The sequence below is a fragment of the Salvelinus fontinalis genome, chromosome 8 (genome assembly GCF_029448725.1).
Source record: "Salvelinus fontinalis isolate EN_2023a chromosome 8, ASM2944872v1, whole genome shotgun sequence".
NCBI classification, from domain to species: Eukaryota; Metazoa; Chordata; class Actinopteri; order Salmoniformes; family Salmonidae; genus Salvelinus; species Salvelinus fontinalis.
Genome location: NC_074672.1, coordinates 7,331,716 through 7,357,546, shown reverse-complemented (window position 1 = coordinate 7,357,546; position 25,831 = coordinate 7,331,716). Strand labels below are relative to the sequence as shown.

The 25,831-nt window shown below is 41.3% G+C and overlaps 1 protein-coding gene and 1 long non-coding RNA gene across 4 annotated transcripts in view; both read right to left on the bottom strand.

Moving 5' to 3' along the window:
- LOC129860448 (agrin-like) overlaps positions 1 to 24,173 on the bottom strand; it is a 368,127-nt gene extending 343,954 nt beyond the window's left edge. The window contains exons 1-2 of one of the 3 annotated variants that reach the window (XM_055930837.1): positions 23,699 to 24,173; positions 21,610 to 21,871 (exon numbers count right to left, since the gene is read on the bottom strand). In XM_055930837.1, coding sequence (XP_055786812.1) covers positions 21,610 to 21,871; positions 23,699 to 23,887 — 451 coding nt within the window. In that variant the 5' untranslated portion in view covers positions 23,888 to 24,173. The remainder of the gene's footprint in view (positions 1 to 21,609; positions 21,872 to 23,698) is intronic. The other 2 variants (XM_055930838.1, XM_055930840.1) reach the window with 2 other exon arrangements.
- LOC129860450 (uncharacterized) lies at positions 7,958 to 15,377 on the bottom strand. Its single transcript, XR_008760379.1, has 3 exons — positions 11,308 to 15,377; positions 9,764 to 10,691; positions 7,958 to 8,234 (listed from the first exon to the last, which is right to left on the bottom strand). It is a non-coding gene; the product is annotated as an uncharacterized LOC129860450 (long non-coding RNA).
- Positions 24,174 to 25,831: the final 1,658 nt, after the last annotated feature.

The window sequence follows — 25,831 nt, the reverse complement described above, 5'->3', positions numbered from 1 at the left end:
AGCTAAGCACAGGCAAAATCCTAGAGGAAAACCTGGTTCAGTCTGCTTTCCAACAGACACTGGGAGACATTCAACTTGACACAAAAAAGACAATTAAATCAATTTTAATCCCACTTCGTAAGATAACAAAATGTTTAAGTTTACATTATAGGCCATATGCTGGCCAGCCTTGTCCTCCATATTACAGCACAACCCGGAAAAATATTTTCCGACATGGAATTCTGATCGGTTTAATGCAATAACTAGAAAAATAGAAAAGTTAGGTGCAACTTTCCATTGGGACTTCTGATGGGTATACCAAATAAAATCCATATGTTAATGGTTAAGTTTATACTACCTACCTTTTAACAATTGTTAGCTACAAAGTTGAACAAAGTCACACACACATCTCCTTGTGATACATCAGAAATAGGGAGATATAAAAGTAGGCCAAACCCATTTGTTTTTGAGCATGCACGGCTTGGGTCTGGAGGTTGCACCTGGTTAGTAGGCTGGTAGCTTTACGGCCCAGACTCCAGCCTAATTACAGGTGGACAAAGCAAGGCCTCTTTATGGGCTCTGATACAGAGGAGTCGGAGTGTGGGAAAAAGCAAGCGTCCCCTTCTACTCCCAGATCTCCAGGAACAGATGGGATGGAGATGAGGGTAGATGGGTAGATGCTAGAGCTCTAAAGAAAGCCTGGAGAACAGACAGACGGATGGGCTGCGAGGTGGATAAACACATGGACAGGCAAGAAGAGATACACACAGAAATACAGTATTATGTGACAGACAGGCAGACATGCAGGCAATGAGTTTGACAGAAAGAGGGGTGATGAAAGGGGGACAGCTAGGGAAGAGCCTTCCTTCCCACAAAGCAGGAGCCCCAAAGACCTGATATCAGACAGCGGGTCCTGGGGCCTCATTTATAATCGTTGGGTAAATTTCACACAAATTTTCAGCATGAGTAACTTCTGGGAAAAAGTCTGTGAACTCGGGGTGTAAACGTACATGTACCCGGCTCGGTAATGGGACCTCGGTTGGGTCTGCACACCCAAATGAATACAAATATACAGTATATGCACAACATAAAGACACTCAACCTATAGGCTATGCCTACGCTGCATTGTAGGCCCATGCCTCTTGAATAAATCTGACCTGAAAAAATATTTCAGGCTATTCCATTAAAACAACTAGAACCTATGCACACATTGTAATAAAAATGTATATCTTAATTGCCGCATTTCAAACGGTCCTTTTGTGAGACGTAGCTGGGAACTAGCTACTTACGATGGTGAGTGGTGGGGATGATAAACCAGAATTAGAACTAGAGGATCCTCCATCGTTTAAATATCCAGCTTGGGAACATTTGGCTTCCACATAGATTACAATGGCGATCGACAGAGTTGTGGATAAAACGTTAACAGTATGTCGCTCGACAAAAATAGCCTATGCAGCTGTCAACACCTCAAATATGTTGATACATTTACAATGACATAAACTCAGCAAGAAGGAAATGCAAAGAAACATCACATTGTCTCCCCTCTGCATTCAAGCACCGGGTCAAAGAAAGAGTGATAGGTAGTGATAGGTAGGCTATGTTACAGTCTGGTTTATAGCTGTGGATATGAGCCAGTTTACGCTGTTCTGTGAAGGGAGTAGTACACAGCCTTGTACGAGATCTTCAGTTTCTTGCCAATTACGCACATGGAATAGCATTCATTTCTCAGAACAAGAATAGACTGACGAGTTTGAGAAGAAAGTTCTTTGTTTCTGGCCATTTTGAGCCTGTAATCGAACCCACAGATGCTGATGCTCCAGATACTCAACTAGTCTAAAGAAGTACAGTTTTATTGCTTCTTTAATCTGAACAACAGTTTTCAGCTGTGCTAACATAATTGCAAAAGGGTTTTCTAATGATCAATTAGCATTATAAAATGATAAACTTGGATTAGCTAACACAACGTGTCATTAGAACACAGGAGTGATGGCTGCTGATAATGGGCCTCTATATGCTTATGTAGATATTCCATTAAAAATCAGCTGTTTCCAGCTACAATAGTCAGTTACAACATTAACAATGTCTACACTGTATTTTTGATCAATTTGATGTTACTTTAATATACAAAAAAAAATCTGAAACAAGGACATTTCTAAGTGACCCCAAACTTTTGAACGGCAGTGTACATTAAATATATAATTATTAATATACGCCTACTGTATCATAGCTAGCAAATTAATTAACTAAATACCGTGCATAGCTGGATCTTCTGAAGGAACATTTTTTATTTCTATAATTTCCAGAAGCTAACCAAACAAAAACATCATTAGTTTTACAAGAAGTGTTTGTGCAGTCATGTGCATTAGCAGCACAACTTATTTACATTCGCTTTTACTTACACTTGTATGTTGACTCCATATACTGACGTTGAGGTGTTAAGTTTTGTCAGACTTTTCTTAGCGGATGTACAATCATTGTGAATGTAATGATGGGGAGTTTCAGGCACCGGGGTGAACATAATTTGTACATTCGCAAACTCAACTAAAAACGCGGGCTGAGGGGCTTACGTTGCAAACTTCCCTTGCTTGGCTAATCATTCGGACCGCCCTCCAAGATGGTGACAGGGATTTTCCCAAGGGCATAAGGCGAGGGTAAGTGGAAGAGGGTGTGTCTTTTAGGAGTTTGAACCGCAGCCAGGGTACGACTGGGAAAAATCCACTTGAACGGCCCGCCAACTGGTAATTACTAACTCCTCTATCATCCTGACCACTCACTTCTCCCACATGGTGACCTCTGACGTCACCTACTAAGGAAATGGCCTTTATAACAGCATTTACGGCAGTTTAAACTTCATATGGCTGCAATCCCGATAACGGGATCGATATGACAACAGCCAGTGAAAGTGCAGGGCGCCAAATTTAAACAGAATTCTCATAATTAAAATTCCTCAAACATACAAGTATTTTATACCATTTCAAAGGTAATCTTGTTGTTAATCCCACCACAGTGTCTGATTTCACCACAAAGGATTATGTTATGTCACCGTCAAATCACAGATAAACACAGCCATTTTTCCAGCCAAAGACAGGAGTCACAAAAAGCAGAAAGAGATAAAATGAATCACTAACCTTTGATGATCTTCATCAGATGACAGTCATAGGACTTCATGTTACACAATATATGTATGTTTTGTTTGGTAAAGTTAATATTTATATAAAAAAATCTCAGTATACATTGGCGCGTTATGTTCAGTAGTTCCAAAAACATCCAGTGATTTTGCAGAGAGCCACATCAATTTCAAGAAATACTCATAATAAACATTGATCAAAGATCAAGTGTTATACATGGAATTTTAGATCCACTTCTCCTTAATGCAACCGCTGTGTCAGACTTCAAAAAAGCTTTACGGAAAAAGCAAACCATGCAATAATTAAAAATTATATATCTTTTACTAGTTTGTTACGATCGCTAACCTTTGCTACTGGGAAATGGCTTGTGTTTCTGGCTATTGTGGTAAGCTAATATAACGCTATAGTGTTTTCGCTGTAAAACACTTAATAAATCAGAAATATTGGCTGGAATCACAAGATGCCTGTCTTTCATTTGCTGTACACTATGTATTTTTCATAAATGTTTTATGATGAGTAATTAGGTATTTGACGTTGGTGTCTGTAATTATTATGGCTGCTTTCGGTGCAATTTCTGATTGTAGCTGCAATGTAAACTATGATTTATACCTGAAATATGCAAATTTTTCGAACATAGATTTATTGTATAACATGTTATAAGACTGTCATCTGATGAAGTTGTTTCTTGGTTAGTTAGGTTGGCTTTGTGCATGCTACCTGTGCTGTGAAAAATGTCTGTCCTTCTTTGTATTTGGTGGTGAGCTAACATAAATATACGTGCTGTTTTCGCTGTAAAACATTTTAAAAATCGGACATGTTGGCTGGATTCACAAGATGCCTGTAAAACCTGCCTGGAAAACACCCATTCACCTTTTAAGGTGACAATAACGCCCTTTATTTAATGTAAAATGTGCAACTATTGGAATTTCGCCAAGGTAGTTAACATAACTGTGATCACATTTCCGTAGAGGTGTGGTCAGAATGTTCTGATATTTTGCAGTGACTTTTTCAAACCAAACATGCATGCTGCCTGTATAACGAGTGCCTGTCTGTGCATTTGTAACAGTTTAACTTTAGTCCGTCCCCTCGCCCCGACCCGGGCGCGAACTAGGGACCCTCTGCACAAATCAACAACAGTCACCCACAAAGCAACGTTACCCATCGCTCCACACAGCCTTTACACATTCTGCAAGATTCCCAGCCAACATGTCCAGGTGGGCCCCATCTGGTTTCATATGGGCATACGAACTGGGTCACACATTGGAACACACACTTGGGCTACATCATGGGTCCCACATGGGCCCTGGATAATTTTTTTATGGGCTGTAAGTGGCTATCTGGTGTTATTCTTTCAGGAATTATTATCGGGACCCAGCCATATTAACCACCTGGGTCACACACAGACAAACCCATGTGAGTCACCAAATGGGCCCTTTCCCATTTAAGAAAATAAATAAACTAAATTGGGTATCAGTTGTGAATATGGTCATGGACTATCTCCAGGACCCATTTGGGCACACCTACAGTCACGCATGGGTATGTGGGCTACAAAATAGGTCCTAAATGGGCCCTGAATCATTTTTAAATGGGCTGTAAGTGGGCTCTCTGGTCAGGGACTTTCTGGGAACCAGTTGGGCATACCACCTGTAGTCACACATGCATGGATAAACACATGGGTCGCAAACGGGCATCTACCATTGTTTTAATGGGCTGCAAGTGGGCTACCTTTGTGAATATGGTCAGGGATTTCCTCCATAAAAACTGTGCAAATATCAGAATTTCTAATTCATTTGGTGCTTAGTGTTTAAATGAGCAGTGTTCTGTTTTACAGTCTCTTGGACTCGGTGATCTAATGGTGGAAGCACAATATCATACACAGTATACGAGTAAAAACAATATAGAGGCTTCATCCCAAAAGAAATAGGACAAAAGCCTGATACAGAGGCTATCTGAACGGACACAGGTGGCAGGATTTCTCCTCCCATCTAAAGGATACCTTAATTGGAAAATATTGGAATTATAACTAGGCCTATACTGGCATTATTACTTTGCCCCGTGCTTCTCGAGCTTGCACTTTCTAGCATATAGCCCAGGCCTGATCATTTGATTGAGACAAATTATAGATGCACTTGATCTTGAGAGGCCAGGCGAGAATCGGGCTCTGCTGCAGTTTATCAGAGATGATCGAGGGGCAAAAATAACATTTATAGACTGAAGTAGAAATGAGTCTCTACCAAATTCCTCTGTAGCATCTATAGGCATATTACGAATGGTCCCTATACAGCTTCTTTGGGCATTAATGTCTAGCAGCCTATATAATGCACTTCCGTGAACAAATGAAGAAGCCTAGCTGGATGACGGGTAAGCCTAGGACGTGCTCCACTTGCTCCCATAGGAGCAACCCTGGTCACGCATTTGGCCACAATCACCAATTGCTTCTATTCAGTGTTATTCAATATGCAAAAAGTCAATATTCTTACTTATCCTTTGAATATGCCTATTCTTGCCCTAAACAAATAACCTAGGATACTTCAGGTGTCAGATTCAAATCCAGAGCCACTTTTACCAAAAGCCTATTGTTTAACATTGATAAGAAGCACACAGGGTGAGTTGTAAAGGCTATTAGCTTAACAGAATGCTATCCTTTCATCCTCAGAGTCTAATTTGTAGGCCTACACTCAGCCTGCCCATCATATCGTTCGCAAAATATTCCGCTTGCAAAATGATAGCCTACTATTGTTTTTGCCCATATTTATATAAAAATAAAATTGTCCCTAACTAACAAAGTATCATATATGATGTTAGGCCTATTTACACTGAACAAAAATATAAAAACGCAAAATGCAACAATTGCAACTATTTTACTGAGTTACAGTTCATATAAGGAAATCAGTCAATTGAAAAATGCGGCACTAATCTACAGATTTCACATGACTGGGTAGGGGCACAGTAATGGTTGGGCCTGGGAGTACATAGGCCCACGCACTTGGGCGCCAGGCCCACTCATTGGGGAGCCAGGCCCAGCCAGAATGAGTTTTTCCCCACAAAAGGGCTTTATTACAGACAGATATACTCCTCTGTTGTGAAAAAAACAGCACATTTTAGAGTGGCCTTTTATTGTCCCTAGCACAAGGTGCATCTGTGTAATGACCATGCCATTTAATCAGCTTCTTCATATGCCACACCTGTCAGATGTGGTGCAGTGGTGGAAAAAGTACTAAATTGTCATACCTGAGTAAAAGTAAAGACATCTTACTGGAAAATTACTCAAGTAAAATGCACCCAATAGAATAATACTTGAATAAAAGTTTTAAAGTACCTGATATTAAATAACCGCAAGGTAAATGTACTTAAGTATCAAAAAGTAAAAGTATGAAACGTAAGAGCCGTAAATCCAAAAAGCAAAACAGCCTGCCCTTTTATTTGGTTTGCGCTTTTCTAAAATGTAACATTCTAATGGATGCACGAGGTTTAGATTGTTTTTTTAAGAATGCTGATTCTCAAATAGACAACACTTCAAAATACATCTCTTACAGACTAAATGGAATTATGCCTTAATAATGAAGTAATATAGCCAGTAAACTTAAGCACTTACAATCACAGTCACTTTAGAAAAACATCCTATAATAGAACCCTAGACATAAAAAGAACAGAACCAAACACAATCTCACTGTGGGAATATGAGGACATCGCCACTGATGGAACTGTATTAAAAATCAGGGTGTCAGGTCATGCCTTTGTAACAAGGACACCTAGAACTTGTGAATTTTAAACATAAATTAACAAAACGAATAAGGCATCCGTGTCCTTGGGCGTGCTAGTGTTAAGATGTCATTACTTGAAGTAAAAGCTGGTATTCAAAGTTTCTGGAATCCAGCCTTGCTTTCTTGGGGCTGAAAACCAGTCCTGCAATGCTGAACAGCCTTTCACAGGCAGCTGATGCAGCTAAGGGTGTGCTTAACCTCAGAGACAGCTTACAGACTGCCAAGAAGGACTTGAGCAACTCCATATGATCAGCTGAACAGGCCAGGTACCCGTCCAGCTGTTTGGAGCTTTCTTGTGATTGAGACGTCTTCATGGCAGAGAAGAAGTCCTCATCTGATGAATTGGTAGCTGCACTAAGGGTTCTTCCAGGTCCTTGATGTAGTCCATTCCTGAAATACAAGGAAGAAGACAATAGAAATCATGCAGTTATGAGCCTACATTAATCCATCCCCCAGCTACATAAATCAAGCACTGGTTTGGACTGAACCACGAAGTCAGGATTGCAGTTAGATGGGTGGTTCTCAAATCGATGAGGTGTCAAAATGTACGCTATATACAGTTTTTGAATAAAATACTGTTCATGAACCACATGTTGTCTTACCCATTCTGATGGTGGTGTCATCCTTTGTCCACGTTGTTGAATTTGGGGATAAGGATTGCAGCTGCTATCAGCTCATGATCGTGAAACATGTGGCTAAAGTGCTTCTTCAGTCCCAGTTGTAGCACATCCAGGGATTTACAGTACTTCAGGGACAACTCGATTCAGTCCCAGTTGTAGCACATCCAGAGATTTACAGTACTTCAGGGACAACTCGATTCAGTCCCAGTTGTAGCTCATCCACCAGAGGCATACAGTACTTCAGGGACAACTTGATTCAGTCCCAGTTGTAGCATCCACCAGAGGCATACAGTACTTCAGGGACAACTTGATTCAGTCCCAGTTGTAGCATCCACCAGAGGCGTACAGTACTTCAGGGACAACTTGATTCAGTCTCAGTTGTAGCATCCACCAGAGGCGTACAGTACTTCAGGGACAACTTGATTCAGTCCCAGTTGTAGCATCCACCAGAGGCGTACAGTACTTCAGGGACAACTTGATTCAGTCCCAGTTGTAGCATCCACCAGAGGCGTACAGTACTTCAGGGACAACTTGATTCAGTCCCAGTTGTAGCATCCACCAGAGGCTTACAGTACTTCAGGGACAACTTGATTCAGTCAAGTTTTGTGATCAGCTGGTGGATAGTTGGAAGTAGCCACTCCATCTGGACATTGGTTTCAGCCTGCAGGATGTTGATGGCCTTTGCGACTGGGCTCATGGTGGCAGCAAACTCTATGACGAAGACGAGTTCAGCTGGTTTGAACCTATGAAAAAATATATAAATATATTACACACACTCGGCATAAAAAGAAACGTCCTCTCACTGTCAACTGCGTTTATTTTCAGCAAACTTAACATGTGTAAATATTTGTATGAACATAACATTCAACATTTGAGACATAAATTGAACAAGTTCCACAGACATGTGACAAATAGAAATGGAAACGTGTATCCCTGAACAAAAGGGGGGGGGGGGGTGTCAATCTAAAGTAACAGTCAGTATCTGGTGTGGCCACCAAGTACTGCAGTGCATCTCCTCCTCATGGACTGCACCAGATTTGCCAGTTCTTGCTGTGAGATGTTACTCCACTCTTCCTCCTAGGTACCTGCAAGTTCCCGGACATTTCTGGGGGTATTGGCCCTAGCCCTCACCCTACGATCTCACAGGTCCCAGACGTGCTCAATGGGGTTGAGACCTGGGCTCTCGCTTGCCATGGCAGAACACTGACATTCCTGTCTTGCAGAAAATCACGCACAAAACGAGTAGCATTGCTGGTGGCATTGTCATGCTGGAGGGTCATGTCAGGATGAGCCTGCAGGAAGGGTACCACATGAGGGAGGAGGATGTCTTCCCTGTAACGCACAGCGTTGAGATTGCCTGCAATGACAAGCTCAGTCCGATGATGCTGTGATACACCACCCCAGACCATGACGGACACTCCACCTCGATCCCCTCCAGAGTACAGGCCTCGTAACCCTCATTCCTTCGACGATAAACGCGAATCCGACCATCACCCTGGTGAGACAAAACCGCGACTCATCAGTGAAGAGCACTTTTTGTTAGTCCTGTCTGGTCCAGCGACGGTGGGTTTGTGCCCATAGGCGACATTGTTGCCGGTGATGTCTGTAAGGCAGGTCCTCACCAACAGGCCTACAAGCCCTCAGTCCAGCGTCTCTCAGCCTATTGCGGACAGTCTGAGCACTGATGGAGGGATTATGCGTTCCTGGTGTAACCTTGGCAGTTGTTGTTGCCATCCTGTACCTGTCCCGCAGGTGTGATGTTCGGATGTACCGATACTGTGCAGGTGTTGTTACACATGGTCTGCCACTGCGAGGACGATCAGCTGTCCGCCTTTTCTTAGTGTCCTAAGTTTTCATAAATGTGACCTTAATTGCCTACCGTTTGTAAGCGGTTAGTGTCTGAAGGACCGTTCCACAGGTGGATGTTCAGCTAATTGTTCAAGCATGGAAAACAGTGTTTAAACTCTTTACAATGAAGATCTGTGAAGTTATTTGGATTTTTAAGAATTATCTTTGAAAGACAGGGTCCTGAAAAAGGGTTTCTTTTTTTGCTGAGTTTAGATTTTTTTTTTTAAATACTCTTTCCTAACCCTATAAAAATGTAACTACAGTAATCAATGGCTGGATGAGTAGTTGACTAAATGGATTAATGATCGTGTATGAATACAACATGTGAAGCAGTTATTAGTCCCCAAGCAAAGGGTCAGGAAACACTGCAACAGATTTAGACAATATTCAAGACCTTATGACAAAATATATATTCATTCCTTACATTGTGCAGAGAACTCTGACGGCCGCCTATCCTTTGTCTTTGAAGATCCTCAGGAGTATTTCTACAGCCATGAACCAGGAGTTCCACCTTGGAACATCTTCCGTATGTTCCAAAGTGCTTGGCACTTGCCAAATGCTTATCGGGACACTTTTGTAAGCCTCACCAGATGTTGCTTTCAGGGCATCGACTGTAGATCCTAAGTTGAGCAGGTGGCAAGCACAGCGCTGGTGCTTCGGCAGCTGGTACTCAAAACCATCGTCATTCAGGATCGCTGCCACCTCAACAAATTTGACTTCTTCACTCTCCTCTTGTTCCCCTTCCTGTCCTGGCTGAGCTGCTGCTTCACCACCCACTGCTTCTACTGTCTCGTTGTTTTCATCTTCTACAAAAACTCGGAAAGTTTAAGGAATTATAGCCGTTGTCTGTTCTCAAAATCTTGACCCGGATTTCAAACTCAGAATGGATTTAGAGCGCCTGCCAACACATCAAAGGTTTGTGATCCTCTGAATCTTTTACAGGCCAGGGCTGCTGAGCATCTGTTGAGACTGTCAGGGTCTATCCAATGGGCTGTAACACCAATGAAGCTCAGTCTTCTTGCAGACCATCAGTTGGTGGTGGTGATGTGCTCAACTCCTCTCATGGCCTCAGTCACCTTCATTTCCTTGGTAGCTTCATCAATCCTGGAGCGTAGTGTGGGTCTTGAAGATCTTCGAGTTAGGCTGCAGATCCTGGACAAACTCTTAACGGTTCTTGTACTACAACAGCCAATGGTTGGAGCCCACATACTTCACCACCGCTTCGAATCATTTTTGAGACTGTCATCACTAATGTGTTCTGCTTGATGGTGGAGGGAGTCTTTGGGGGATGTTCTCTTCAGTGTGATTGCCGTCAGTTCTCCATACTTCTTAAGATGGTGTACATGCTTTCTCTGAAATAAGAAAATAGAAAGACAGTTACTTGGCTAGATAACTACCATCACCAAATACGTAAGGTATAGGATCCTAATGTTAAAGATATAAACAGCTGTTGAGTTTGTGACCACCATTTAATATTACAATGAGAAAAAACTACCATGTTAATTGATCTAGCTAGTAGGTTACATAAATAACTTAAGTCTACAGTAAGCTAGCTAGCTAGGTAAGAACAACTTTATCAACTAACACAAGGAATAAAATGGCTGGTTAGCTAACTGGCTGTTCGTTAAAATTAGAACACTTACATTAGTTCACTTGCTAGCTTGACCACATGTTTAGAGAAAGGGTATTTGACTAGACTAATGTTAGCTGACTAAAATGTGCCCAGTTTCAGAAACTATTAGTTAGCTAGTTTGTTAACAAGCTCCCTAGATAGCTCATGTCAGTTTAGTTAGATCGTTAGCTCACAAAGCTTCCGAATCTGGGCACATGTTAGCCAGCTAAAGTAGGTAGCTACTAGCTAGTGAACTATTTAGGTATAAGATTAGCTAGCATCAACTAACACCGCTTGTTGCATTAGCAAATGTGGGCTAGCTAGGTTAGTTAATGTTACTCTAACAGTAAGCTTACCTCAATGGTGTTTTTTTAGGGTCGACCATGAGTTCTTGAACGCTAGTGTTTCCTGAACTTTTGGTAAACATAACAGACATTTAATCCGGTATGATGGAGCCTTCAATTCTGAGAAAAGAAAAAAGCACGTATTTTATATACAGCCAAAGGTGTTACGTCCTCATCAAGAGGTGGATGTGGTAGAGCGATATCGGACAGGATTGTGCAATTTCGGACACGCTTGGGAAAAGAGAGGATGACTAATTTGCACCCGGTGGGTGGGGTTTACACTTTCAGACCCTTGGACTTGCCCAAACTGATGAGGATTGGATCAACTCTGCATGTCGTTGCCTGCTGCCTTGCAAAATAAGGTCACCCATCAGTGCCCAGACTCGCCAATGTTGCTTGCATCTTTTTCCATGTTGCGTTTATATTTTTGCCCAGTGTGCACACACATACACAGCCTTCAGAAGTATTCAGACCCCTTGACTTTAATACATTTTGTTACGTAACAGCCTCATTCTAAAATCTGTTAAAAAAAAATCCCCTCAACAATCTACACACAAATCCCCATAAAGACAAAGCAAAAACAAATTATGCTACAAGCTTGGCACACCTGTATTTGGGGAGTTTCTCTCATCCTTCTCTGCAGATCTTCTCAAACGCTGTCAGGTTGCATGGGGAGCGTCGCTGCACAGCTATTTTCAGGTTTCCCTAGGGATGTTCAAGTCCGGGCATTGGCTGGGCCACTTAAGGACATTCAGAGACTTGTCCCGAAGCCACTCCTGCGTTGTCTTGGCTGTGTACGGATGCTCTGGAGCAGGTTTTCCATCAAGGATGTCTCTGTACTTTGCTACCATCAACAAGCGTCACCATAGGGATGGTGCCATGTTTCCTCAAGACGTGACGCTTGGCACTCAGGCCAAAGAGTTCAATCTTGGTTTCAATAGACCAGAAAATCTTGTTTCTCATGATTTGAGTCTTTAGGTGCCTTTTGGCAAACTTCAAACAGGCTGTCATGTGCTTTTGTAATGGCCTGATTGGTGGAGTGCGGCAAAGATGGTTGTCCTTCTGGAAAGTTCTCCCATCTCCACAGAGGAACTCTGGAGCTCTATCAGAGTGACCATCGGGTTCTTGGTCACCTCCCTGACCAAGGCCCTTCACCGAATGCTCAGGTTGGCTGGAAGCGGACGAGGTTCCAAACTTATTCCATTTAAAAATGAAGGCCACTGTGTTATTGGGGACCTTCAATGTTGCAAAAAATTTGGGATGCAGAATGGAGCTTTTATTGGCCTCTTCATGCCTCTGGAGGCTCCGCAAATTGTGTCACACCCTCCGACCACATTTTCAGATCTAGACTAAATGCATATTTATGCTTGGCCACCGCAATGGATTATGAGATGGGTGCGCATACATACGTACAGTTGAAGTCGGAAGTGTACATAAACTTAGGTTGGAGTCATGAAAACTCATTTTTCAACCACTCCACAAAATTCTTATTTTGCAAACTATAGTTTTGGCAAGTCGGTTAGGACATCTACTTTGTGCATGACACAAGGAATTTTTCCAACAATTGTTTACAGACAGAATATTCCACTGTATCACAATTCCAGTGGGTCAGAAGTTTACATACACTAAGTTGACTGAGCATTTAATAAACAGCTTGGTAAAATCCAGAAAAATTGTAATGGCTTTAGGCTTCTGATAGGATAATTGACATCATTTGAGTCAATTGGAGGTGTACCTGTGGATCTATTTCAAGGCCTACCTTCAAACTCAGTGCCTCTTTGCTTGACATCAGGGGCAAATCTAAAGAAATCAGCCAAGACCTCAGAAAACAATTGTATACCTCCACAAGTTTGGTTCATCCTTGGGAGCAATTTCCAAATGCCTGAAGGTACAACGTTCATCTGTACAAACAATAGTACGCAAGTATAAACTCCATGGGACCACGCAGCCGTCATACCCCTCAGGAAGGAGACACGTTCTGTCTCCTAGAGATGAACGTACTTTGGTGCGAAATGTGCAAATCAATCCCAGAACAACAGCAAAGGACCTTGTGAAGATGCTGGAGGAAACAGGTGCAAAACTATCTTTATCCACAGTAAAACGAGTCCTATATTGACATAACCTGAAAGGCCGCTCAGCAAGGAAGAAGCCACTGCTCCAAAACCGCCATAAAAAAGCCAGACTACGGTTTGCAACTATACATGGGGGACAGAGATTATACTTTTTGGAGAAATGTCCTCTGATCTGATGAAACAAAAGTAGAACTGTTTGACCATAATGACCATTGTTATGTTTGGAGGATAAAGGGGGACGCCTGCAAGCCGAAGAACACCATCCCAACCGTGAAGAACGGGGGTGGCAGCATCATGTTGTGGGGATGCTTTGCTGCAGGAGGGACTGGTGCACTTCACAAAATAGATGGCATCATGAGGAAGGACAATTATGTGGAAGGACAATTATGTGGATACATTGAAGCAACATCTCAAGACATCAGTCAGGAAGTTAAAGCTTGGTCACAAATGGGTCTTCCAAATGGACAATGACCCCAAGCATACTTCCAAAGTTGTGGCAAAATGGCTTAAGGACAACAAAGTCAAGGTATTGGAGTGGCCATCACAAAGCCCTGACCTCAATCCTACAGAACATTTGTGGGCAGAACTGAAAAAGCGTGTGTGAGCAAGGAGGCCTACAAACCTGACTCAGTTACACCAGCTGTCAGGAAAAATGGGCCAAAATTCTCCCAAAGTATTGTGGGAAGCTTGTGGAAGGCTACCTGAAACATTTGACCCAAGTTAAAGAAATTAAAGGCAATGCTACCAAATACTAATTGAGTGTATGTAAACTTCTGACCCACTGGGAATGTGATGAAAGAAATAAAAGCTGAAATAAATCACTCTACTATTATTCTGTCATTTCACATTCTTAAAATAAAGTGGTGATCCTAACTGACTTAAGACAGGGAATTTTTACTGGGATTAAATGTCAGGAATTGTGAAAAACTGAGTTTAAATGTATTTGGCTAAGGTGCATGTAAACATCAGACTTCAACTGTACATACATACACGTCTGTTCAACAGTTTGAAGTCACTGAGAAATTCTTGTTTTCCATGAAAACGTACTTGAAATTAGTTGAAAAATGAATAGGAAATATAGTCAAGATGTTGACAAGGTTAAAAATAATGATTTTTAATTGAAATAATAATTGTGTCCTTCAAACTTTGCTTTCGTCAAAGAATCCTCCATTTGCAGCAATTACAACCTTGCAGACCTTTGGCATTCTAGTTGTCAATTTGTTGAGGTAATCTGAAGAGATTTCACCCCATGCTTCCTGAAGTAACTCCCACAAGTTGGATTGGCTTGATGGGCACTTCTTACTTACCATACGGTCAAGCTGCTCCCACAACAGCTCAATTGGGTTGAGATCCGGTGACTATAATGGAGTGTTCAGCACAGACAGAATACCAGCTGACTGCTTCTTCCCTAAATAGTTAATGCATCGTTTGGAGCTGTGCTTTGGGTCACTGTCCTGTTATAGGAAGAAAATTGGCTCCAATTAAGCGCCGTCCACAGGGTAGGGCATGGCGTTGCAAAATGGAGTGATAGCCGTCCTTCTTCAAGATCCCTTTTACCCTGTACAAATCTCTCACTTTACCACCACCAACACACCCCCAGACCATCACATTGCCTCCACCATGCTTGACAGATGGCATCAAGCACTCCTCCAGCATCTTCACATTTTTTCTGCATCTCACATTCTTTTTTGTGATCCGACCACCTCAAAACTTAGATTTGTCTATCCATAACACCTTTTTCTAATCTTCCTCTGTCCAGTGTCTGTCTTCTTCTTCTTCTTGGCAATTTCTCCCATGGAATAACCTTAATTTCTCAGACCAAGAATAGACTGATGAGTTTCAGAAGAAAGTTCTTTGTTTCTGGCCATTTTGATTCTGTAATCTAACCCACAAATGCTGATGCTCGAGATACTCAACTAGTCTAAAGAAGACCAGTAGTATTGCTTCTTTAACCAGCACAACAGTTTTCAGCTGTGCTAACATAATTGAAAAATGGTTTTCTAATAATCAGTTAGCTAATCCTAGTTTATCATTTTTAAAGGCTAACACAACATGCCATTGGAACACAGGAGTGATGGTTGCTGATAATGGGCCTCTGTACGCCTATGTAGATATTCCATTCAAATTCTGCCGTTTCAAGCTACAATCGTCATTTAAAACATTAACAATGTCTACACTGTATTTCTGATCATTTTGCTGTTATTTTAAACCTGATGAGGACAGAGGGCGCTGTTTTCACTTTGAGGAAAAAAGTGCCCAATTTATACGGCCTCGTACTCAATTCTTGCTCGTACAATATGCATATTATTATTACTATTGGATAGAAAACTCTCTAGTTTCTAAAACCGTTTGAATTTTGTCTGAGTAAAACAGAACTCATTCTGCAGCACACTTTCTGACCAGGAAGTGGAAAGTCTGAAAATGATGCTCTGTTCAAGGGCCTGCCTATAAATGGGCATGATACGTATGAGTATACATGCACGCCATACACCTTCCCCTAGATGTCAAGAGGAAGTGAGAGAAGCAATTAAGTGTTTATCTTGGTCTGAGGTGGAATAAATCCTCTTGGCACGACGAGTCATCCATTTCCTGTTTTCTGGAAAGCGCGAAGATTTTATTTGATACATGTCACAATATCATCGTAAAGTATGTTTTTTCAATATAGTTTTATTAGATTATTGAATTTTTTTTGGGACGTTAGGCGTGTTGCGTTGTCTGTGTTTGTTGACGATGGAAAGCTTCGCGCCACTTGGCCAGTGTGCTTGCTAATTCAAGAGGGAGAAACGATGTTCTAAATCCAAACAACGACTGTTCTGGACAAAGGACCCCTTGTACAACATTCTGATGGAAGATCACCAAAAGTAGGACCCAATTTGTGATGCTATTTCATATATCTGTCGAACTGTGTACTAGTAGTTTTGCGCCCAGGTTTGTCCACTCTCTCGCTATAACATAAGCCTTATGCCGTAATGAAGATATTTTTAGAATTCTAACACTGCGATTGCATTAAGAACTAGTGTATCTATCATTTCCTATACAACATGTATTTTTTTGTAATGTTTATTAATAGCTATTTGGTCAGAATAGGTGAGAGTCTAATATAAATATCCGCACATTCTGGGAAAAGGAAGCTACGTTAGCATAATGGATAACCACTGATTTCAGCTCTAAATATGCACATTTTCGAACAAAACATAAGTGTATGTATAACCTGATGTTATAGGACTGTCATCTGAGGAAGGTTTATGAAGGTTCGTGAAAATTAACCTCTAACGCCTCACAAACCCGGATCCGGGATCCCCCCCATCACAAAGCCTGACTAGCATAGCCTAGCCTAAAGTTACAGGGATATCATAAAATAAAATTTTCATGAAATCACAAGTCCAAGACACCAAATGAAAGATACAGATCTTGTGATTCAAGCCATCATCTCTGATTTTTAAAATGTTTTACAGGGAAGACACAATATGTAAATCTATTAGCTAACCACGTTAGCAAAAGACCATTTTTTTTACTGCATCAGTAGCTATCACAAATTCGACCAAATAAAGATATAAATAGCCACTAACCAAGAAACAAACCTCATCAGATGACAGTCTGATAACATATTTATTGTATAGCATAGGTTTTGTTAGAAAAATGTGCATATATCAGGTAGAAATCATAGTTTACAATTGCAGCCCCCATTACAACTATCACTAAAATTACTAGAATAACTACAGAGACCATCGTGTATTAGCTAATTACTCATCATAAAACATTTCTTAAAAATGCACAGCGTCCAGCAGATGAAAGACACAGATCATGTGAATATAGCCAATATGTCAGATTTTCTAAGTGTTTTACAGCGAAAACACAATATAGCGTTATCTTAGCTTTCTACAAGTCAGTCATACAGTAGCATTGATTCAAGCCAAAAATAGCAATAACGTTATAAACCACCAAACGCTATTAATTTTTTCACTAACCTTCTCAGAATTCTTCAGATGACAGTCCTGTAACATCATATTACACAATGCATATAGTTTGTTCGAAAATGTACATATTTAGCCGCACAATTCGTGGTTACACAACGTGTTTAGTGGGCAAAAAAATCAAGCAATCTGTCCGGCGCCATTTTGGAAAGGCACCTAATCTTATCTTATCGAAAACTATTCATAAACTTCACAAAAAAAATACAGGTATACAGGACAGCAATTGAAAGACAAATTAGTTCTTAATGCAATCGCTGAATTACATTTTTTAAATTAACCTTACTGCGCAATACTGGGTACAATACGCTACACGCTACATGGAAAATAATGGCGTCTAATTCATTTTTCTTTTTCAACAGAACAACGTTTCATCAGCATAAATAGTACTTACTATTAGCTGAACTCACATCAGAATCTTGTGAAAGGTGTCCGTTGGCCAAAATAATCGTTGCTGGGTTGGAGAATGTTTCCCTCGACGTTGCAATTAGCAGTACAGAATGGCATTCGAGAGAGAGACACCCACGTTTCTACAGCGCCATGGAAATAAATACCTGAAAATCGCAATATACTGACCTAAACTCTTATAATTCCGTTCAAAATAACACAATTATGATGTCTTTAAAGCCTATAGCGAATAAAAACAGAGCCGGATACTTCTAGGAGCTAAAACCAGACGTTCTAAAAAGACATGCCAAGACCCTCTTTGCGTCAGCGCGAAATCCCAAAAGGTCGGACACCTCGGTTCCAATCAATTTAAAAACTTTGGGAACTATGTAGAGACGTCATTTCAACTCTCCCTATTCGCTAAAAGCCAGGGGCAGGCGTATGCAGTGCATCTCAACCAATAGAAGACAGGCAAAGTTAAAGACAGGTCTCAAAGCAGATGATAAAATTTCCCATTCTCACACAGACATAGGAAAAGTGCTCTAAGTCGAGTTCTGTTTCACTTACAGACATAATTCCAACGGTTTTAGAAACTAGAGAGTGTTTTCTATCCAATAGTAAGAATAATATGCATATTGTACGAGCAAGAATTGAGTAGGAGGCCGTTTACATTGGATACACATTTGTGCTATGTCAAAATAGCACCCCCCTAGTGGCAAGAATTAATATCTTTTGCTGGTTTATTCGCTAACGCTAACGTGCCTATTGCTATCGCTAATGTGCCTTGATGAATGAATGCGGTAGTGTGGTAGGCTATTGTAGTAAGCTAATATAATGCTATATTGTGTTTTCGCTGTAAAACACTTAAAAAATCTGAAATATTGGCTGGATTCACAAGATGCTTGTCTTTCATTTGCTGTACACAATGCATTTTTCAGAAATGTTTTATGATGAGTATTTAGGTATTCCACGTTGGTCTCTATAATTACTCTGACTGCTTCGGTGCTATTTTTGACGGTAGCTGTGATGGTAGCTGCAATGTAAAACTGATTTATACCTCAAATATGCACATTTTTCGAACAAAACATAGATTTATTGTATAACATGTTATAAGACTGTCATCTGATGAAGTTGTTTCTTGGTTAGTTTGGTTGGTTCTTGGTTAGTTAGGTTGGCTTTGTGCATGCTACCTGTGCTGTGAAAAATGTCTGTCCTTCTTTGTATTTGGTGGTGAGCTAACATAAATATACGCGCTGTTTTCGCTGTAAAACATTTTAAAAATCGGACATGCTGGCTGGATTCACAAGATGTGTACCTTTCATTTGCTGTATTGGACTTGTTAATGTGTGAAAGTTAAATATTTCTAAAAAATATATTTTGAATTTCGCGCTCTGCCTTTTCAGTGGAATGTGGGAGGAGTTCCGCTGGCGGAACGCCAGAGTCAGACAGGTTAATGGTAAAAAAAAGTGCTTTTCTTTCAAAACCAATAACATTTCTAAGTGACCCCAAACTTTTGAACGGTAGCGTACATTCTGCCCTTTTTTCTTCATTCAGTCTCTAAATTGCCTTTGAGGGCCCAGTAAACAGAGATAGCGGGTCAAATATGGAGCTGTGTTTGTAATAGCGCCGGGTGTTTACAGAGGTCTTGTAAACACTCCTTTGGGGGGCGGGGCTGCTGTTAGCGAGATAAAAGCATTTCTTGAATGAGCCTGTGCAAGGTTTTGGAGTGGCCCGTGCTGCGGCACTAAAGCGCTGCGGAGCGAGTGCGAAACATGATGCCTCCAGGCATCTAGCTACACCATGGAGCTTTAGTAGCACTTCCCGACCATGAGATGCCAAGCAAAACATACATCCTCAGCTTTCCAAGTCAACACTAGAACAAAGAACTTCCTCACCGTCTCTTCCTCGCTCTTTGCACTCATCCTCTCTCCCCTTACACAAAGACTCTTTCCTCCCCACCTAGCTCCGCCAGGCATTCCTGGGTCTCTCCTAGCTGTGGAAATGTCAAGAATGGGAAGAAAGAGGATACACTGAGTGCAGCGGCAGGTAGAGCCTTGTCCGACTGTACTAACGTCCCCAGTCTTCTCGATGGGTGGTCGGCTGCTCACAGAGGATGGGATCCAAATTGACTATCTTAATTAAAAACATTGAAGCCTCAGAGCTCATTCTTCAGAGGAATGCCAACCAATCACCTGGCTGAAATGGGTCCCGAAAAAAAACTAATGTGGATTTGTATCTAACCACGAGAGGCCAGGATAAGTACTATGCCCTACAAGCAAGTCAGTGCACTGCAATAAGTGTACAGCAATGCAATATATTACAATTTCAAATACATTGCAAGTTAACTTGAATAACGCTTGAAAAGTTTCATAATGTTTCATTGAAACAGGACACGAAAGCATATGTTCCCTCTTCACTAGTCCACACATTTCTTATTTTTTTGCAGTAGCATACATAACACTAGGCCCTCTAGCCGGTTATGTGAAATATTGGGCTCCTCTGGCCGTGCTAAGAACCTCTTCAAACACAAGGCACCCACAACAAAAAAGGACACATTCTAGATCGATATAGTAGTTGCTAGAGCGAAGAAACTCCCCTCTGCGCAACAAGGTAAAATGTCAAATGAAACGTAAAAAAGGTACAAAAAAATAAAAGGTTAGCAGTACAGTGTTTCTTGCTTAGACAGACAAGCAAATTAATGTGTGTGCCAAACTCAACCAAACACTATAAGCAAGCTGTGACCATCGGAATCACCTGCTACCACGAATGAGTCACGCACCGACTGTTTTCCCTGGTATTTGAGGCCTTCTTATGAAGGCCGTGGAGTCTTACTTTGACCAGCATTGTCAAGCACCAGCTGACCAGCAACAAGCCATGCGTGATGGCACAGAGGTCAGAGAGGGGCATAGTCATGGACTCATTAGTCACAGGTATGGGTCTTCTTACAGTGGCTGACAAATGGGTTCTCTACAAAAAAAATACCAAGAAGAGGCAAACCTTTTCAATTAACTCTTATTGCAGTGGGGCCGTTTCTGGTATCTACACCTGCGGCTTGCTAAAATTGATTATTTGCGTCCTTTTTTTCTCCCGAACTCAGGAAGCTCCTCAAACTATGTTCTCTAGTGCAGACAATCTGATCTATTCATTCGTTCTCCACTTCAGTTTCCACCTGCTCCCGACTCTGCCTCTGCTTAGAAAAAATAAGAAAGGCTGTCTCTTTATGGCACCAAGGCTTTTCCACTAACAGTGGTGTGAACATAACGGTCAACTGCTAAGAGTGTGAGAAATGTCATCCCCAGTAAATAACTCAAAGCATCGGGTTTTATGTAAAAAGACTTATGGAGCTCCCCTGACTACATAAAACATCCCACTGACAAGGGTCAAAGGTCAGGGGTCAAGCCTCAGGGAGGTCATTTACTGTCTCTGAAGGTGTTCATCAAAGGGGACACTGTCTACCTCCTTGAGGGCTAACAGACCAGTGAAAGGCCGCACCACATTCACCATGACAACCAACATGCTCAGATGACTCAGGTGTCCCAATTTGTCTGAGTACTGGGAAACAGAGTTATGGGTGTAACCCTACAGCTATGACATTTCAGACACCACCTACTTGTGATGCATGAGAGCAGGGATTGTGATCCCTGGCTTTACAATGTGACTGCCCAATACAACTGTCAGAATAACCTTAAAATAATCACTCCAGAAACACCTGTATTTCAATTTCCAGGAAATGGACTCTTCTCGGGCTAATGTGTGGAGGTTGAGCAACAACACATTCAGTTCAACTGGCTGGCACTTGCAGCCATATGGGACACTTAGAGATGGGGTGTCTATTCCATACAGTCCTGTTGAGACAGAGAGGAGACAACAAAATGGCGGCTTACCGTCCACACAGTGCTCCACCTCCTCCAGGTTACGCAGGGTAATCCTCATCAGGCTGGAGTTGAGCATCAGCTCATTCTTGTGCGTCGGCCACATGAACTCCGGAGCCAGGTTGACAAAGAAAATGCGCGTGTCGCCAGTGGCAACCTGGTTGTCGCAGACCTCAGGGTCCCCAAAGCCACCAATCATCACCTTGTTGCCACCGTCCAAAAGAACCTCGCCATTGACCATGGTCTTTCCTTTCAGGTACCGCCATACCCTCACCTTTACCAAGGCCATGGAGAAAGACAGTGGGGGTTTAGCTCTTCATTGAGGCTGTCACTTTAACGGTAGACTGGACAAGATGGCATCATAAACAGGATATGATGTCTGCAAGTGGAATGTTGTCATATGGTTTGTGATGTCATTTTGCAGTCTAACTTTAAGCAAACATTTAATAGCAAAAGTATTTTGCAATCATTTTAGTCAAACAAATAGATTTCAGCCTGGACTCCAGGACTAATCTAAGGTATTGCAGGGACTTATTCTCCAAAGCACTTCCTGTAATACAAATTTTAAAAAAGGGCCAAATTGTATACATCAGAGAGTAACAGGGTTGAATAATGACTTACTTTCCTGGACTACATCTCCTAAACCATAACCTTATTTTCCAACAGAAGATTTTGCATATACATTGGTAGGTTCTCATTTCACTTTATGGGCTTCTCTCATTTGGCGGTCCAGATCCCAAAATGGGACAACTTATCTACATCCCAGATCATGAGCCAAGGAACCATAGACCAAACAGCAGGTTGCAGAGCGCCGACTGCCACTGCTTTAAAACATTTTTTTTTTATACAATGAATGACCAAAGGAATTTCTCAACGATAGACAATTACGGATGGGTTTGTGGCGGAGTTTTAATTGCAGGATTGGCTTCTGTGAGCGCTACGGTCATGGATTTCACAGGTGTATGAATATGCTACTGTATATCGCTCAAAATTAGGCTACATTGGAATATCTTGTTTGCAGCCCTTTTAATCTTATGCAGCATATCACGCTCTTCCCGCGCCCATTTGAATATGCATTTATCTATCAGTTAACAGTACACATGACTACATGCTTTTGCAACCAAGGCATCAGAATCTCAGGTGCAACCTACTGCCATTGTGCCCTAGAGCAAAGGCCTTTAACCCATAACCTGCTGCAGGGGCTTATCTTTGTGGCTGACCCCATGCTGCTTCCAGCCTCTCGTCTGTGTTGTCTGCGGAGTTAGGGATAGATCGCACAAGATCGCAAAATATTCATTGTGTATTTTTATCTTTATGTTTGCAAAAAAAAAAGTGTGTTTATTGCTTCCAGAGAGATGCATACCGTTTTCAACATACCACAAAACGAACCACTGACTATACAAATGGGTGCAGTTTGCAGGAGGTTGGTCAAGGGCACTGGCAGGTGGTTCACAGCATGTTTGAGATGATTAAGGGGCAGTACGTCCAGTAGCGGTATAATTGATGGTTAGATGGTAAAAACTTTAAGGAACACGTAAGATATGGTTCTTTAGTGTTGTGCTCTGTGACAAGGTAATTGTCAAATACTACCTCATGCCTATAAATAAAGAAAGTCTTCTGAAGAACCGCAAACGTAACGCCGTATAGCTAATTCAAGTATTTCAATCATTAGAGCTCAATTGACCTTCCCTTTGAAAACAAATCTTTGTGTTTCCTATGTATGTATAAAAGGGTTTATTATCCTAAAATACGTAATAAAACTCGTTTATTAAAAGGGGCGATTTTGTTACTTATTTGTTCAACTATTGCCTTTATTTTAAGCTTTGCGAATGTACGAGTAGGCCTACTAAAACCGATGCACTGATTCGAATGACCACAAATGAACAAAATATTCCAAATGACATTGGAAGAAAAGTGGGCTGGTATTGGCTCTGATTTGACAGGTGCCCTTTGGAGTTACATGTAAGCCTACCCTACTTAAACAAACATGTGATACGTTGTAACGTTTTCAACACGGCTATGTTACTTTGTAACCAACGGTTACAGCAGCAACCTCATTCAACAGAAATCTATCAACTCACGCCAGTACAGTCAGACTTACCTTGCAAGAGTATGTCTTGTGCACTGGGTCCATGTTCATGATTTCTTCAACGGTGCCAGTCAAAACCACGTTGGCCTCCTCTTCCCTTTTCTCCAAATCGTTCTCCGGGCAACTTTCATGACCCCGTTGACAGAAAACCGCGACTATCATCAATGCCCACCCGTACAAGTGAGTTTGTTGTGAACCCATGGTCACGAAAACGGATAACAAAAAGTTGCGGACGAAATTAAATCTCTGCGACGCAAAGTAGCCTACAAATTGATGTTGCAACAATAGCCTACTCGCTATTTCGGTTACAATAATGCTTCTAATTTCGCTATTGACCACGAAGCGCCCAATTTCAGCTAGAACTCATGCATCTACTGCGTGTGCGAGCCAAGTTGCCGGCTGGGAGAGAAAAGGGTTCTCTCGATTCTTTCACAATCACCCTTCTGATTTGCATGCAGTCTGAATTGCTGATACGACTGGTGAAGGGGACCTTCGTTTTCAGGAAAGCTGCCAAAAGTGGTGTAAAACGCCACCCTTCGGAGAAATGACGCGTCCAATAGAACAAGTGTAGCACCAAAAAGGAATTGCACTGTGACAATGAAGTAGTCTATGCCTATATTGTTTAGTTATAGCCATAGCCTAATCTAAACAAATAGTCAAATAAACATTTAGAAACAGTCCAGAACTGGCAATAAAGTAGACCTTTCCTAAGCAATCATATTATGGATCTTTTTAAAGATTTCCCATGATCAACATCTGTAAATGCTACCATTATGTCCCTTTTGTTAGGAATGGGTCACTGCGTACATTTCCACGCTTCACAAATTGTCATTTTAAATAGCCTGCCCGTCAATCTATACGAGGAAAATGTCAGGTTTACGATGCGCTCTCGAAAATAGGATATTTGTAGAGATTTGTTCATTGTTTACCTCGTATTTCTGCTGCCCTTCCCCGTTTTGTGTAAATCTTGAAAGTAAGCCTATTCACAATTAAAATGTCAACATCAGGAACGAACAGAACGCAGCATGATAGGCCTATAGTTTGATTGTACCCTTCTTTGCCATAACAAAACACAATTTTGCACTAGGACTACTAATTTAGCACCTTAATAAACCCTTGGGCCTACCCGTTGCTGGCTTTTTCTGAATGCCTATTATCCATCCCAATCCAAGGACGCATTCTGAAAAGTGAGTGCAAGCAGTGTTTGCTGTTTTATTTAATTAAATATATATGCCAATGGCCACATCCCAATTTTGCACACAATTTACTTTGATGTAACTCAATGGATAAAACCAAGAACTCCCTTTTAGTTCGTTCTCATGTTGGTAAAGTGACTCATTTTGCAGCTAGATAAGGCTACTTTTCAATTGAACGATACGTGCTTTCACGTCAGAGTCTCCAATAACACCAGAAAAAGTCGCTAGATTTGTCGCATTTTTAAAAAAAATGTGTCGCTAGAGGGGTCTGAATACTCGCTAAATATAGCGACAAAGTCACTAAGTTGGCAACGCTGATCGTATCTGATAGATGAAGAACTGAGCACAGGTAATTATCACCAGCTGCAGCCATGCGTGTGACCTGAATTGCACACCTATGATCAAAAAGTACAACTGTATGCCAACACGGGGCAGCCTGCACATTGATTGATGAAAAGATAACTAAAATGTAATATGGAATTCAATGAATGTTGTCATCTTTATAGTGCTTTTTTTATTTTCACATCTGCAAAATAGAAGGTAGACAGCAGAGGACAATGTTCCTGAATAACCTCTGGAAAAAGTCTCTGATAGTTATAGCTACAGCCAGGGTTTTTCCTGGTCAGGTCACATGGTTAGGAAAACCTTTTGCCATTATACGTTTTCTAACACTTACAGCACAATGGGGAAACTAATGTCCAAATGTTATGGGCAGAGTTAGAAACTTGGCTGTCAGAAGTATTACAATGTAAATGTACTTTTAATCCATCTGTCTGTATTTTTCAAGATATGGCGTATGAGGTGAGATACACGATGGGTTGGACAATACTTTTCTCGTCAATCATCTTGAAAAAACGTCTACTTAAGCTGAAAATCAACCATTGTTAACACAATGGAAAGGTCAAATGCTTTATTATCTACATGTTGAAAGAGAGAAACAAGATGGTGG